General features: G+C 35.5%; 3 protein-coding genes and 1 pseudogene across 3 annotated transcripts; all 4 read left to right on the forward strand.

Moving 5' to 3' along the window:
* Positions 1 to 2,677: 2,677 nt before the first annotated feature.
* On the forward strand, positions 2,678 to 5,257 carry LOC109150501. Its single transcript, XM_019298461.1, has 4 exons — positions 2,678 to 2,778; positions 2,874 to 3,799; positions 3,909 to 5,126; positions 5,211 to 5,257. The coding sequence occupies exons 1-4, from the start codon at positions 2,678 to 2,680 to the stop codon at positions 5,255 to 5,257; spliced, it is 2,292 nt and encodes a 763-aa protein (XP_019154006.1).
* A 1-nt stretch (position 5,258) lies between these two features.
* On the forward strand, positions 5,259 to 7,599 carry LOC109150585 (ATP-dependent DNA helicase pif1-like). The gene is made up of 3 exons (XM_019298570.1): positions 5,259 to 6,564; positions 6,759 to 6,790; positions 7,318 to 7,599. Exons 1-3 carry the CDS (start codon positions 5,259 to 5,261, stop codon positions 7,597 to 7,599), a joined length of 1,620 nt encoding a protein of 539 aa, XP_019154115.1.
* Positions 7,085 to 11,086, forward strand: LOC109191692. Its single transcript, XM_019342368.1, has 11 exons — positions 7,085 to 7,264; positions 7,511 to 7,746; positions 8,387 to 8,454; positions 8,601 to 8,652; positions 8,852 to 9,004; positions 9,302 to 9,368; positions 9,505 to 9,569; positions 9,769 to 9,921; positions 10,162 to 10,254; positions 10,453 to 10,790; positions 10,876 to 11,086. The coding sequence occupies exons 2-11, from the start codon at positions 7,603 to 7,605 to the stop codon at positions 10,895 to 10,897; spliced, it is 1,155 nt and encodes a 384-aa protein (XP_019197913.1). The 5' UTR covers positions 7,085 to 7,264; positions 7,511 to 7,602; the 3' UTR covers positions 10,898 to 11,086.
* A 956-nt stretch (positions 11,087 to 12,042) lies between these two features.
* LOC109150667 lies at positions 12,043 to 13,066 on the forward strand (annotated as a pseudogene).
* The last annotated feature ends 2,270 nt before the right edge of the window (positions 13,067 to 15,336 follow it).

Below are 15,336 nucleotides of genomic sequence, written 5' to 3' on the forward strand. Positions count from 1 at the left end.
ATATTCAAAAAACAATTTTCTGGGTAAATATAGGAAAGCTTAACGTTAGAAAATGCAAATCAATATAAATCAAGTGCAACATACAACACTCGGTCGCTAAATTAGTCAGGTTCAAACCCTAATTATACAAATATACATTTTAGCAAGGATAGAGAGATTAAGTAAGAATGAGTACCTTACAGTCTTACAAGTAACCACCTTGAGTGTATCCGTACAAACAAACAACCATCTCAGTAGATCTTCCTTCAAATAAAAGAGTATTTAAAACCCCAAACACAAATTTAGGGTTTCCCTAAAATCGGCCTCTTCTATCTATCTCTCGAAGCAAATCGCAGTATAGTCTGCGATTGGATCAAGAATGTCTTTTGTGTATAATGGCCGATACAAAATTCAGACGCCATTAACGCTTAAGACGTCTGGATTACAGAGATAGATTGAGAGCGATAGAGAGAGATAGACGGAGTGAGAAATCGTAGGGAGAAGAGGGAAGTAGACAAGTGTGAATTAGGATCGGGTTGTGTCCAGAAGTCTCACTTCTGGACACTCCTTTATATTTTTTTTTATTAAATAAATAAATAAATAAACACACACACACACACACACACACACACACACACACACACACACACACACATATATATATATATATATATATATATATATATATATATATATATATATATATATATATATAAAATGCGCAGTAGATAACATGTATATATATGTGTATAATATATAGTATGCCTATCTATTATTAGTAGCTACTATATATGTGGTGGAATAAATTATCTTAATATGGTTATTTTATTCATTTTTGTTAAATTAGTATTATATATGGTGTTTATTATGATTCATATATTGTATTTCAATTTTGGAACGACATATATGTTTTAATGTTTGTTCAGTCGAATTGTTAATTTTATGTAATCGTTGTATTATTTAATTCAAAATCATAAATTATATTCATGCTTATTTATCTTATTGGTTATAAAATCTTTATTTTTTCATGATAGAAAATGAGTGTACGGAAAGTGGAACATTCAACACACCGAAACGAACTACGATTGCTGGTAATTCCTTTATTTCTAATTGCAATATAGGTATTATTTTATAGTACATTTATTTGTGATATTCATATTATATTATAGGGATATTAATGTTAGCTTTTTGTACTTTTTTTTTTTGCTTAGAGTGCTCAATGGCAGTCGAAGTGTCAAATGATAGATCTCAGCTTACATTTGTTACTGAAATATCTCAAAATAAGAGGCGTTTTATTGGGACACGGTGTGGGGGTCTTTCTACACAACATTTAAACGTATACAATGGTATGAGATGTTATGGTTACTGATGGTTAATCAGCCATAATTATACATGCGCTTATTTATATAGGAACCTTTGGTGTGGTGTTTATTGTTTTTTAATTTAGGAATGTTACATATATAGCATTTGTTTTTTTGGGGTAAATTTGTTTATTTAATGTGATAATCTATAGGGTGCAATATAGATTTATTGTCTTTTATTAGTACATACAACACCATTGTATTCTTTCGTAAGATTTATTAGTAATTCTTTATTTTATTATCTAATTGTACAGAAAATGCAACATTCAACACACCAAAAGTAACTGTAATGGATGGTTAGTCCTCTTATTTTAATCAATATTGTCGGTAATATGGTATAATAAATTTTATTTTATTTGTTTATATTATAGAGATTAATGTTAGATTTTTTGAAATTCTTTGTTTAGAGTGTTCAATTGCACTACAATTGGCAAGTGATAGAGAGAAGATTACACATGTTAATAATAGCCGTTTTTTGGGTGGACAAAGTGGAGGTATTAATAGTCAAATTTCTATTATAAATTATATATCTATATATAATTACTATATTATTTTTGGATTTTTTTTTGGTCCATTAAAATTGATTTTTTTTTCCTAATAGTTTTACAAAATATGACTCAATCAATGACATTGCAATCTAACGTGCTCGAAACTACCCCTATGGTGTCCCACGAAAGGCGAGGGCCTTTGTCAAATCTAACAAATGGTAAAGTTGCGCAATTAAGTAAATCCTTTTTAAAAATATAAATGTATAGTGTTTAGTTTATGAATAATAACGTTTTTTATCATCTTATAGTAGGAACAACAAGATCGTGCGTTGTGGATGACAATAGCTCAACACCAAAGGCGTCAATGCAATTTAATTTGTTGTCCGCTTTTGATAGTGTGGTCCATGATACACCGTCAAACTCGGCAAATGTTAATGGTGAGTATAGGTACGAGTAATAACCTTTATTATTTTTTTTAGGTAAGAGTAATAACATTTGGTTTCTTCTAGATTATTACAGTGATATTGGTGATCAAACGTACTCATGCAATCATTGTGGAGCTATGTTTTGGTTAGAGGAGCGAGTAAATAAATCTAGCGGTGTTCGGAATCCCAAATATTCACTATGTTGCGGTCATGGAAAGATAAAGTTGCCGCATCCTAATATTCCACCAATGGCAATCAGGCAGTTGTTCTTTAACCTAGATCAAAAGAGTAACCATTTCCTAAAGAACATTCGGTGCTTTAACAATATGTTTTGCTTTACTTCCATGGGTGGAAAAATTGACAGAACGGTCAACAATGGTAGTGCACCACCGACTTTTAGGTTACATGGTCAAATTTTCACTTGATGGGTAGTTTGCTCCCACAATCTGGCGAGAGACCAAAGTTTGCTCAATTGTATATTTATGACACTCAAAACGAGATCACAAATCGTATAACGGCACTTGGGTAAGTTATGTACGTTTATTTATTTTAAATAGATTAACATCATTTTTGTAACAATATACATTATAAAATTGTATGGGTTTTTATATTCCAAACAGGGAAGATGAGTCAAACATTACAATCCATCGTGAAATTGTTAAAGACATTAAAGATGCACTGGATGAAAATAATGTTTTGGTTCAGAGTTTTAGAATGGCCAAAACAGAGATGGAAAGTAACCATAGAGCTGATATTAAAATCAAACTCATCGGTAAGAGGACCAAGGATGCAAGGACATATAACTTGCCGCAGGTGGGGGAGGTGGCTGCATTGATTGTTGGTGATTTAGACCCAAACATGGGAGAAAGAGATATATTGGTGGAGTCCAAAGCTGGACATTTTCAAAGAATAACTGAATTAAATCCGGCATATCTCCCACTGCAGTACCCATTACTCTTTCCTTATGGTGAAGACGGATACAGAGACGACATACAATTTACTACTCTTGAAGGCAGGAGTTCAAATGCAAGGAGTAAACTTAGTCCCAGGGAGTATTTCTCATTCCGTTTGCAAGATAGGTTCAATGAAATGTCAACTTTGCTTTATGCTAGGCGGTTGTTCCAACAATATTTGGTTGATGCTTATACCATGGTAGAATCAGGACGCTTGGTTTATATTAGGTCTCATCAAAAGTCACTTCGATGTGAATCATACAAATGTTTGACAGATGCGTTAACACGTGGCGAAGTAGATCCTACTGCCCAAGGAAAACGCATAATTTTGCCATCAAGTTTTACCGGGGGGGCAAGATATATGGTGCAGAATTACCAAGATGCAATGACTATTTGTAGATGGATCGGTTATCCAAGTCTATTTATTACATTCACATGTAATCCTAAGTGGCCAGAGATTGAAAGATTTTTACAACCAAGGAAACTCAAAGCTGAAGATAGGCCGGATATAGTATGCCGTGTGTTTAAACTGAAATTAAATGCACTAATTAAAGACATTCAGAAAAAGAAATTTTTTGGAGTGGTAGATGCATGTAATTTATGTCATTTCATCAATATATTTGATTATTTTTGGTTGTTACATATCTTTTAAAATTTTCAACGATTTTAAACATCCATGTGCATATTGTTTGTTTCTTGCAGTAATTTACACCATTGAATTTCAAAAAAGGGGACTGCCACATGCTCACATTCTGATATTCTTGAGCAAGAGTAACCCTTACCCTAATCCTAAAGATATTGACCGGATCATATCTGCCGAGATTCCAAGCCCACTGTGCGAACCCGAGTATTATCAAGCTGTAGCAGAATTTATGATTCACGGTCCATGTGGTGCAGTTAGGAAGAATTCACCTTGCATGATAAAAGGTATGTGTTCTAAATTCTTTCCCAAAAAATTTGTGGAAAACTCAACAGTGGATTTTGATGGATATCCAATATATCGGCGTAGAGATAATGGTCGTACAGTTCGGAGGAATGGGATTGACCTTGATAGTAGATATGTTGTTCCACACAATCGACATTTGCTTATGAAGTACAGGGCTCATATTAATGTGGAGTGGTGCAACCAATCTAGGTCAATAAAGTACTTATTCAAGTACGTCAACAAGGGTAATGATAGGGTCACGGCTGAATTCTACAACAGTGGGGTGGAAGAATCTACTGGAAAGATTATAGATGAAATCAAGATGTACTATGACTGTAGATATATTTCACCCCCTGAGGCCGCGTGGAGGATTTTTGCGTTTGACATACAATTCAGGAATCCATCGGTTGAGCGGTTGAGTTTTCATCTCCCCAATGAGCAATCAATAATATTTCATGACGACGATTTGGTCAATGATGTTGTAAATAGACCGACAGTAGCTCAAAGCATGTTTACTGCTTGGTTTGAGGCTAATAAAAAGTACGCTGCAGGGAGGCAGTTGACTTACTCACAGATGCCAACCAAATTTGTTTGGAAAAATGATAAAAGAGAATGGCAACCTAGGCAGAGAAATTGGGCAATTGGTCGAATCTTTTATGTGCCACCAAATACTGGTGAGATTTTTTATCTTAGATGTTTACTTAATATAGTTCGTGGACCGACTTCATTTGATGAGATTAAACAAGTAGATGGTGTTCAATACAATTCATTTAGAGATGCATGTTATGCACGCGGATTAATCGAAGATGATAAAGAGTATGTTGATGCAATCACTGAGGCAGCATCTTGGTCTTTACCCCATTCTCTACGTAAGTTGTTTGTTACACTTCTGACATCCAATTCAATGTCCAAGCCAGAAAATGTTTGGGAGATGGTTTGGCAATACTTATCAGATGATGCTCAATATATTTGTAGAAGGAACCTCTCAGTCCCAGGTAACATTTATTGTTATATTATTAATTATTCATATCCATTCTTTAAAGCATTACATCTTACGGTTTTTTCTTCTTATATTGTAGATTTAAGTCTAAATGAATCTCAACAAAAAAAATTTTGCTTTGATTGAAATGGAGAAGTTGTTGAATGCTTGGAACAAATCTCTATCAGATTATCCACCTATGCCAATGCCAGATGAAAACAACGATTTGTTTTCCGGTAACAGGTTATTGTTCGAGGAGATGTCATATGATAGGGAAGCTCTATTGCATCAACATAATTCGTTGCATCCGAAACTAACCGATGAACAGTTAGTCATATACAATAAGGTGATGGCAGATGTTGAGACAGAGAAAGGTGGAATGTATTTCGTTTATGGTTATGGTGGGACAGGAAAAACATTTTTGTGGAGGACTATTTCAGCAGCTGTACGGTCCAAGGGCGAGATAGTTCTAAATGTAGCATCAAGCGGTATAGCTTCGTTGCTGCTGCCTGGTGGTAGGACTGCACATTCCAGGTTTGCTATACCAATTGCTGTTAATGAGGACTCCACTTGCAACATCAAGCAAGGCAGTGCGCTTGCTGAATTGATAATCAAATGCAAACTCATAATTTGGGATGAAGCTCCGATGATGCACAAACATTGTTTTGAAGCATTGGACCGAACAATGAGAGATTTAATGCGTTTCAAGAACTCAAGGAGCTCATCAATGACATTTGGCGGGAAAACAGTGGTGTTGGGTGGAGACTTTAGACAAATTTTACCCGTTATCCCAAAAGGTACTAGACAAGATATTGTTCAAGCCAGTATTAATTCATCTTACTTGTGGAATAATTGTGAAGTTCTGCGTCTAACCAAGAATTTAAGATTGCAAGGGCTTACTAATGAAGATGATGTTCAAAAGTTAGATAGTTTTGCCAAATGGATTGCGGATTTAGGTGATGGTAATCTTGGTGAAGACAATGGTGTTGATTGCAATATAATGATACCGTCTTCATTTGTATTAGAAAACGAGGTTGATCCTATTAGGCAAATTGTTGAAAGCACATTTCCTGACTACCGTACTGGGAACATGGATGAAAGTCAACTGGAGAATAGAGCTATATTAGCTCCAACCTTAGATGTAGTTGATGAGGTCAATGAATACATGAATGGTATTAATCAAGCTGCTTCAATGACATACTTGAGTTGTGATTCTGTTTGCAAGGCAGATTCAAACTTTGATATGCAATCCCAAGTACACACAACAGAATTTTTAAATAGCTTGAGGTGTTCGGGTGTACCAAATCACTCTCTAACGTTGAAAGTTGGAACTCCAGTTATGCTGTTGAGAAATATAGATCACTCTATGGGGTTGTGCAATGGTACAAGGTTAATAGTAACACAGTTGGGAAATCATGTTATCGAGGGAAAAATTATAGCTGGGAATAACGCAGGTACAAAGGTTTTGATACCGAGACTATCTTTGACTCCTTCAGACCCAAGACTTCCATTCAAGTTTCAACGAAAGCAGTTCCCACTGATGTTATCATATGCAATGACGTCAACAAAAGTCAAGGTCAAACGCTTTCACATGTTGGTTTGTTACTGAAAAAACCAGTTTTTAACCATGGACAATTGTATGTTGCAGTTTCTTGGGTCAGTAATCCAGATGGTCTTAAGGTCTTAATATGTGGCGAGTCTAGGGGTCTTTTAAATAAGACTCAAAATGTAGTTTATAAAGAAATCTTTAATAATTTGTAATTGTTGTTTCATTATTTTACAATGAAATATTTTATTTTGTGTATTTGTGACGTCTATAACCTTATTGACCATATAATGAATAAAACAATTTTTTTTATACATATCGGCATAATAATATGGCCGTGCATCGCACGGGCGCAACTACTAGTACTAGTAATAATAATATTAAAAATTAAATTTACACCCCTACCCCAGACCCCAATTACCTAATCGTATACCTTTCTATCGCTTCCCCAACTCCCAAGCCCTAACTCAGCCGACAGCAACACCGGAAGACTCCGCCTCCGCCCTCGCCGACGAAGAAGCTGCTGCCCGGTCTCCGCCTCAGCCCCTGCTGACGACGACGACGAAACTGCTGCCCGTTCTCCGCCTTAGCTTCCCCTGTGAACCAAGGTAACGCCTTAGCTTCCCATGAAAACTGAACCAGTGCATTTGCTGCACAAAAGAGCCTCAGTCCTCCAACTAGGAGAAGAGGGCGTAAACCAAATTCTTTGATAATGCCAGAGGAAGGGTATGGTGACACTTGGATCAGTGTCGAAGGAAAATCTGATAAAACACCCTGCAAAGGGAAAGTGAGCAAAAAAAGAATTGCTCGTCCTCGTAAACATTTGGTTTCTAAGGGATCACATTTTACATCAGGTATGAGTGAGGCTGAGATCTTAAAGCCTACCGCATCTCAAAGTCTCAACACTATTGAAGAGGAAAACAAACCAAGTGACGGTGAATAATTGATGCCAGTTTCAGATTCGCTAAAAGGTTCAGAAGAGGAAAAGAAACCAAGTGATGGTAGTTATCGTTCTGCTTCTACTAAAAAACGGAGCAACAGTGGTGAAACTTCAAAAAACTGTAAGAGGGAGTGTTCTCTTTCAGAAAAGGTATGGAGTTATTAACATTTATTGGGCTGTCACGTACCCCTTAATTAGAGCATATAATTAGTTGATATTATTAACTGATTGTAGAAAGATGATTGGTAAATTAACAGTTAGTTTATAGCTTTTTGGTATAATTTCTTCTCTCAAAAAGTTAATTGAAAAAGTTGTTTTGAGTAGCTTTTTGAATTTTAGCATTTTAGAGTACAAAAAGCTAATTAATCCAACACTTATATTGATTTTTAAACCAAATCAAACAACTAATATTGGTCAAATAATTGGCCGCTAACTATTTTAGCAAACAGGTTTAGTGTTTCAAGAGTTTTTGTTCAAACAACCTTTGAAAATAAGAAGAGGTTTGTTCATCTCAACCAAGCAGTAGAATATATATAAATGGACATTTTGACAATTGTCTAACTTCCTTACTGCTTGTGATATGTGGATAATGGGTTAAACGTGTTCCTTAATGAACAAAAGCACCTCAAGAATATTACGATATGCTGTTTTTGCAACACAAAGAATGTGTCAATGTGCCTTTTTGCTCCCCTCTCCCCTCATCTACCGGTTTATCTACTTCTACGCTTTTGAGCTAATGTTTATCTACTTTCTACGTTAAATTCACTTCTGCTTGTATTTTTTTCCCTAGGCGGCAAGAAAGCAAGCTGAAAAGCTGGTTGGTAGGAGAATAAAGGTTTGGTGGACGTTTGAACAGACGTGGGTACATTTAGTAGACATTTTTTTTGCAGCTGATTATATGCCTTCTGTTCACAGACACCTTTAAAAAAAAACATTCTTGCAATGTGAAACTATGTTTTCTTAGATTTTTGAATATTTTCTCACATGCCACTTTGTGTTTCTAGGTTCTATGAAGGTAGTATCACTTATTTTGACTATTTCAAGAAGAAGCACGAGGTAAGAAGATTGGGTTATTACCAATCTGATCAAAACTGTGTTAATTTTTCATTAATTGTTTGTTTATAAGCACTTGTACATTTTTGTGTCACTTGTTGCTACGATTTCTTTTACATTGTTCATATCATTTTTAGTGCTGTACGCCGCAACATTGATTGTGACTTTCTATTGTTTCATTTGCCATTTTTCCCTTTTCAAGGTCATTTATAACGATGGAGATGTAGAAGTTTTGAATCTTTCAAAAGAACGCTGGGAATTAATCGGAGATGGTGCTGAATTACCTGTAGTGAAACGAGAAGTTGAACAGCGCATGGTTTCCAGAAGCAATTCAGCACCATCAACATCTGAAAGGGTAAAATTTTCCTGTCACTATTGTGTATCTAAAATCTGCTTCTTAGAACAGTTTCAGCAGCTGAAAGCAATTCGCGTATTATGCACCGCCTTTGCACGCCTAAATCCTGATTGCTTAATGAACAAAAGCACCTCAAGAATATTACAATATGCTGTTTTTGCAACACAAAGAATGTGTCAATGTGCCTTTTGCTCCCCTCTCCCCTTCATCTACCGGTTTATCTACTTCTACGCTTTTGAGCTAATGTTTATCTACTTTCTACGTTAAATTCACTTCTGCTTGTATTTCTTTCCCTAGGCGGCAAGAAAGCAAGCTGAAAAGCTGGTTGGTAGGAGAATAAAGGTTTGGTGCCGGTTGACCAGAGGTGGGTACATTTAGTAGACATTTGTTTTGCAGCTGATTATATGTCTTCTGTTCACAGACACCTTTTAAAAAGAAAAAACTTTCTTGCAATGTGAAACTATGTTTCTTAGATGTTTGAATATTTTCTTACATGCCAGTTTGTGTTTCAAGGTTCTATCGAGGTAGTATCACTTATTTTGACTATTTCAAGAAGAAGCACAAGGTAAGAAGATTGGGTTATTACCAATCTTATCAGAACTGTGTTAATTTTTCATTAATTGTTTGTTTATAAGCACTTGTACATTTTTGTGTCACTTGTTGCTACGATTTCTTTTACATTGTTCATATAATTTTTAGTGCTGTACGCTGCAACATTGATTGTGACTTTCTATTGTTTCGTTTGCCATTTTTCCCTTTTCAAGGTCATTTATGACGATGGAGATGTAGAAGTTTTGAATCTTTCAAAAGAACACTGGAAATTAATCAGAGATGGTGCTGAATTACCTGTAGTGAAACGAGAAGTTGAACAGCGCAAGGTTTGCAGAAGCAATTCAGCACCCTCAACATCTGAAAGCGTAAAATTTTCCTGTCACTATTGTGTATCTAAAATCTGCTTCTTAAAACAGTTTCAGTCACGTATTATGCACCGCCTTTGCACCCCTAAATCCTGATTGCTTCTTGACTTGAATTTTTTGTTCACAGTATCATAAAAGCAGTCAATTTAGAACAATATTTGCTGTTCTTTAAAGAAACTTACACGATTTTCATTCACAAATTGATTTGTGTAATTTAATGTTAGTAATCTTCTTTCACAGGTTCGGGATGCTGCTGCTGAATTACCTGTAGGGGAAGATGGTGAAAAGCAGAAAAACAAAATCCGTAGATTCTCAGTCTTTGATAGCGAAAAGGTGAATGTTAAAGGCTACCAAGTGAAAGCCAGTGCTGCTCCTATATTGGAGGAGATTTTCGAAAAACATGGTGATATCGCTGCCAACTGTCCCTACCCATCGCGGGGGTTTAGGGCCTCCGTCTTTGAGGTAATCTGTGATGTCATCAGACAACTGTGAACTAATGATTTGGGAACCATTGTTTCGATGGTTGGACAGATGAAGACTGAAGTCTCGGACACTGCAGCTGCTGCTCATCTCGAGGTATCGTGGCTGAAGCAGATTCTCAATGATATTCCAACCGAGAATGATGGCCAGCTAGCAAGAGTAATCAGAAACACCGCACTTGTTAGTAAAGCAGCCAGGAAGGACTTGACACAGAGAAAAGCCGAGCTTGTGATTGCAGAGCGCAGCTACGAGGAGGCCAAAAGACAGCTTGAGCGTGCTGAACAGAGTAAACGAACAGCAGAAAGGGCAGTCGAGGTTCTTGAATCAGTGAAGAAAACGGCCCAAAATGACATGGAGTTGAACTTCAAACGGAATGATCTGCAGAACAGGTTCTTTACTCTCCATTAACCTCCCGGGGCCCCTCCTCTATCCCAAACCTCCTGTGCATGATACTACTATGTATCAAGTTTGCAGACCTTCGAGGGCTTCAGAGTAAGGGAAAATAATGGCATGGTTCGAGTTCATTGTGAAGATTCGGGGAAAGAGCTGTTTGCTGAGAAATCCCAACGGTGTTGTTCTGAGCCCAGTAACTGATATCACAGTTTGCCCATGGTGGTGGATGAAGACCCATTGTTAATCTAATGAATATGAATATAGAGAAGATTTTGCAAAAAAAAAAAAAAAAAAAAAAAAAAAAAAGAATCAGTTATTAATCATTTAGATTAAAATTAAAGGGTGTTATTTTACTATTAATCTAATGAATATAATGAAAATTTTGCAAAAAAAGAAAAGGAAAAGAATCGGTTATTAATAATATAATATATAATAGTATGTAAGGACAGCAGCAGATTGGAGATGGAGGAGGAAGAGATGGATCTATATTATTCATTCGGTCCGTGTGTTACAAAGAGAGGGGAATTTATAGTATCAGAAATGGAATAAACAAATACATTCTTTGCATAGAGAGGACACGAAGCACAAAGAGTGAGGAGAATTTATAGTATCAGAAATGGAATAAACAAATACATTCTTTGCATAGAGAGCACGAAGCAAAGCTAGCCTAACTGGTAGACTTGATGACTATGTAGCTCTGTGGTATGTTCGACTCTCACCATCATTAGTCAGTTCTTTTCTTTGGAATTTACTTATTGCATGTATGTCTTGACATAAATGTGCTAAACTTGGTCTCTATAAAATGATGATCTTGAGTTTGAATCTCAACTTGGACATTCGCACCTTTTTGCTCTATTTCATAACAAATTTTTATTTTTAACTTTTTGTCCAAATATTTAATAATAATAAGGGTAGTAGTAAAAAAGGGAAAAGAATCTATAATTTGAGAAGCCACAATGTTTTAAAATTATTTGGCTAAAGTGTTATCCCGCACCATGAACCATTCTCGATTATTCATACCGCACCATGATCTTTAATAAGTGATATTTAGATCCATAAATCATTATTTTTTTGTCGCCTAGAACTTTTTATAGGTTTCCCGGTAATCCTGATGACATGGCACGGTAATAAGCTGACGTGGCCTTATTTCTTAGTCCATGTAAGTAATTTTTATTTTTTATTTTATTATTATTTAAAAAAAAAAAATTAAACTGTTTCCCTATTTCCTACCCCAAACTCTAATTCGGTATGGTCGGAAACGGCTTTGCGCTGGTGGTCGCTGACACCTCCGCCGTGCACAGCATCCTCGTCCACAAATTCAACGAGGATAAAATCATGATCCTCGATTCTCACAAGCTAATGGGCGCTAGCGGCGAAGCCGACGACAGAGTTCAATTTACGGAATACATTCAGAAGAATGTAGCGCTGTATTAGTTCCACAACGACATTCCTTTGACGACCGCCGCTGCCGCGAACTTCACCAGAGGCGAGCTTGCCACTGCCTTGCGAAAGAATCCATACTTTGTGAATATCCTCCTGGCTGGCTATGATAAGGAGACATGCCTTTCTCTATACTCTGTAATCGGCATCAAATGCAAGGATGGAATTGTCATGGGTGTGGAGAAGCTGATTGCTTCGAAGATGATGTTGCCAGTATCTAATCGGCGAATCACTCCGTTCATCGCCATTCCGACATCGCTGTCGTTGGGTTTGCTGCTGATGGGAGGCAAATTGTTGCAACAACTAAATCTGAAGCAACCAGCTATGAGTATGTCTATGGTGAACCTATTCCAGTGAAAGAACTTGCTGAAAGAGTTGTTAGTTAATAATTATGTACATTTATGTATACTTTATTGGTGGCTCAGGCCTTTTGGTTGTGGGGTGATTTTGAAGGATATGATAGAGATGGACCACAGTTACATCGTACATGCTTGAACCTTCTGGAGTTTCTTATAGGTACTTTGGTGCTGCCATTGGAAAGGGCAGGCAAGCTACTAATATTGAAATTGAAGAACCTTTTGGCCTCTCTTATTCGTTCTATTCTGGTGCTTTAAAAAAAAAAAAAAAGTTGAAGCAGAAAACGTAAGGCAACAGAAAACCAGTAAAGCAGAAATTGAAACACCTTCTGCCATAGACCTGTTATTGAAGAAGTTAATACTGAGAAAAAGCTTCTGAATGATGATGAGCCTGAGCCAGTGGTGGAAAGCGTAAAGGAGGAAGACGACCACAACCTAATGTGTTCAACAACCCGAATTCCGATACCTATGTCATATTTGGAGAGAGACAAAGATTGAATATTTGAGCTCTCAGCTGCAGTCCCAGGCATGAAAATGAAAGCAGGCTTCGCGTGCAAGGTAGATAGTCCACGCTGTCAGCAAGAAAAATGAAAAAAGAAAAAAAAAAGTCCATGTCAGCATATGATAACCTATAACCGGTAGGCAACCTATAAAAAGTTCTAGGCGAACAAAAAATAATGGTTTATGGATCTAAATATCACTTATTAAAGATCATGGTGCGGCATGAATAATCATGAATGGTTCAGGGTGTGGGATGACACTTTAGCCAAATTATTTCTACGCCTTATTTTACTATTAATATAATGAAATGAATATAAGGAAGATTTTGCAAAAAAAAAAAAAAGAATTAGTTATTAATAATTGAGATTAGAATTATAGGATATTATTTTACTATTAATCTAATTAATCAATACTATTATTAAAAACAAAATTCTCCATTTAACTAGACCTGGCAATTCGTGTATACAAGTTCGTTAACGGGTCGACACGATAACGACATGAATACGATAAGGTTAAACATGGACACGACATTAAGGTTAACGGATTCAAATTTTTTAACACGAACACGATTTGTTAGGGTTAAACGGGTTGGCACGATAAACACGTTTTGTTAACAGGTTTTGAGTTGTGTCGACATGATATGACATGAAACCCGTTTAAACTCGCTAAACCTATTAATATATATTTTTTTAAAAAATTTAAAGTTATGTTATATATATATATATATATATATATATATATATATATATATATATATATATATATAAAAGAGATAAAACCTACAATTCAATCCATCAAACAAATTAAAAAAGTATTCAATTTATAACATTCATAAAATGATAAAATAACATCCAAAATTCATAATTAAAGAAGTCAATGCTAGTTTTTAGAATAAAATTAAACACAAAAAAAATTCAAATTTCAGATTATTAAACATCAATAGTTGGTGTAGGATCTTGGTCTAATAATGTAAATTCATCCTTAGTCATGACAATGGTTCTTAGCGGATTATAAACAGGTTTGTATAAACGGGTTAACATGATAATATTAATGAGTTAAACGAGTTCTTAATATGTTTAACAGGTTGACCCGTTAGGACACAAAACATAACGAGTCCTTAACGGGTCAACTCGTTAACGACCCGGGACACATTAAGGCTAAACACTAACCCGTTATTTTCGTGTCCAGTTTCGTATCGTGTTAACCAGTCGTGTCCATAATTGCCAGGTCTAGATTTAACTTCTCGCCCAATATATATATATATATATATATATATATATATATATATATATATATATATATATATATATATATATATATATATATATATATATATATATATATATATATATATATATATATATATATATATATATGGAAGCACTCAGGTGCGAATAAGTGTCGAGGAAGGAATATGCAAACGAATCAACGCGCGACACGTGTCCAGATCTAATAGCTTAAGAAAACGCGGTGGCATTTTCGTAAATAATTGAACATTGAAAAGCCAGTAAAATCACTTACAAGTGCACCTACTTTCACCTATAAGTGCATGTAATTTTGTCTTGTTAGCATTCACTTCCCGCAAACATTCATGCACCTGAGTGTGCTTATAACTATAGGTGCAACTATTTATAACTATAGATGCAACTACTTATAACTATGGGTGCATCTACTTTCACCTATAAGTGCATGTAATTTTGTCTTGTTAACATTCATTGATCTAAGTTCAGCGGGTAGTAATACCCCTGAAAACCACCCGCAAGCATTCATGCACCTAGGTGCAACTACTTATAACTATTTGTGCAACTACTTAGAACTATAGGTGCAACTACTTATAACTATAGGTGCACTTAGTATTGATGCTCAGTGTAAATTTTTACTTTCACCTATAATATATTTTACATGCACTTGTAATACTTTTTTTTTTTTTTTGAAAGTTACTGGCTCTATTACATTGTAGTATCTGTTCATATACTTTCTCAACCTACTGAAACACAAAGAACCAATAACGCCTCCACTTGTAATACATTTTACTTGCACTTCGATGTTCAATTATTGACGGAAATGCCACCGCGCTTTTTTTAAAAAATCAGTGTTTCTCATCCATTAGATCTAGACACGTGGACGGACAGAATCCATTCCTATTTCGCGCTTGGGCGAAGCATTCGCACCTGAGTGCGATTATATATATATATATATATATATATATATATATATATATATATATATATATATATATATATAT

Source organism: Ipomoea nil, unplaced genomic scaffold (assembly GCF_001879475.1).
Source record: "Ipomoea nil cultivar Tokyo-kokei standard unplaced genomic scaffold, Asagao_1.1 scaffold0114, whole genome shotgun sequence".
In the NCBI taxonomy this organism is placed as follows: Eukaryota; Viridiplantae; Streptophyta; class Magnoliopsida; order Solanales; family Convolvulaceae; genus Ipomoea; species Ipomoea nil.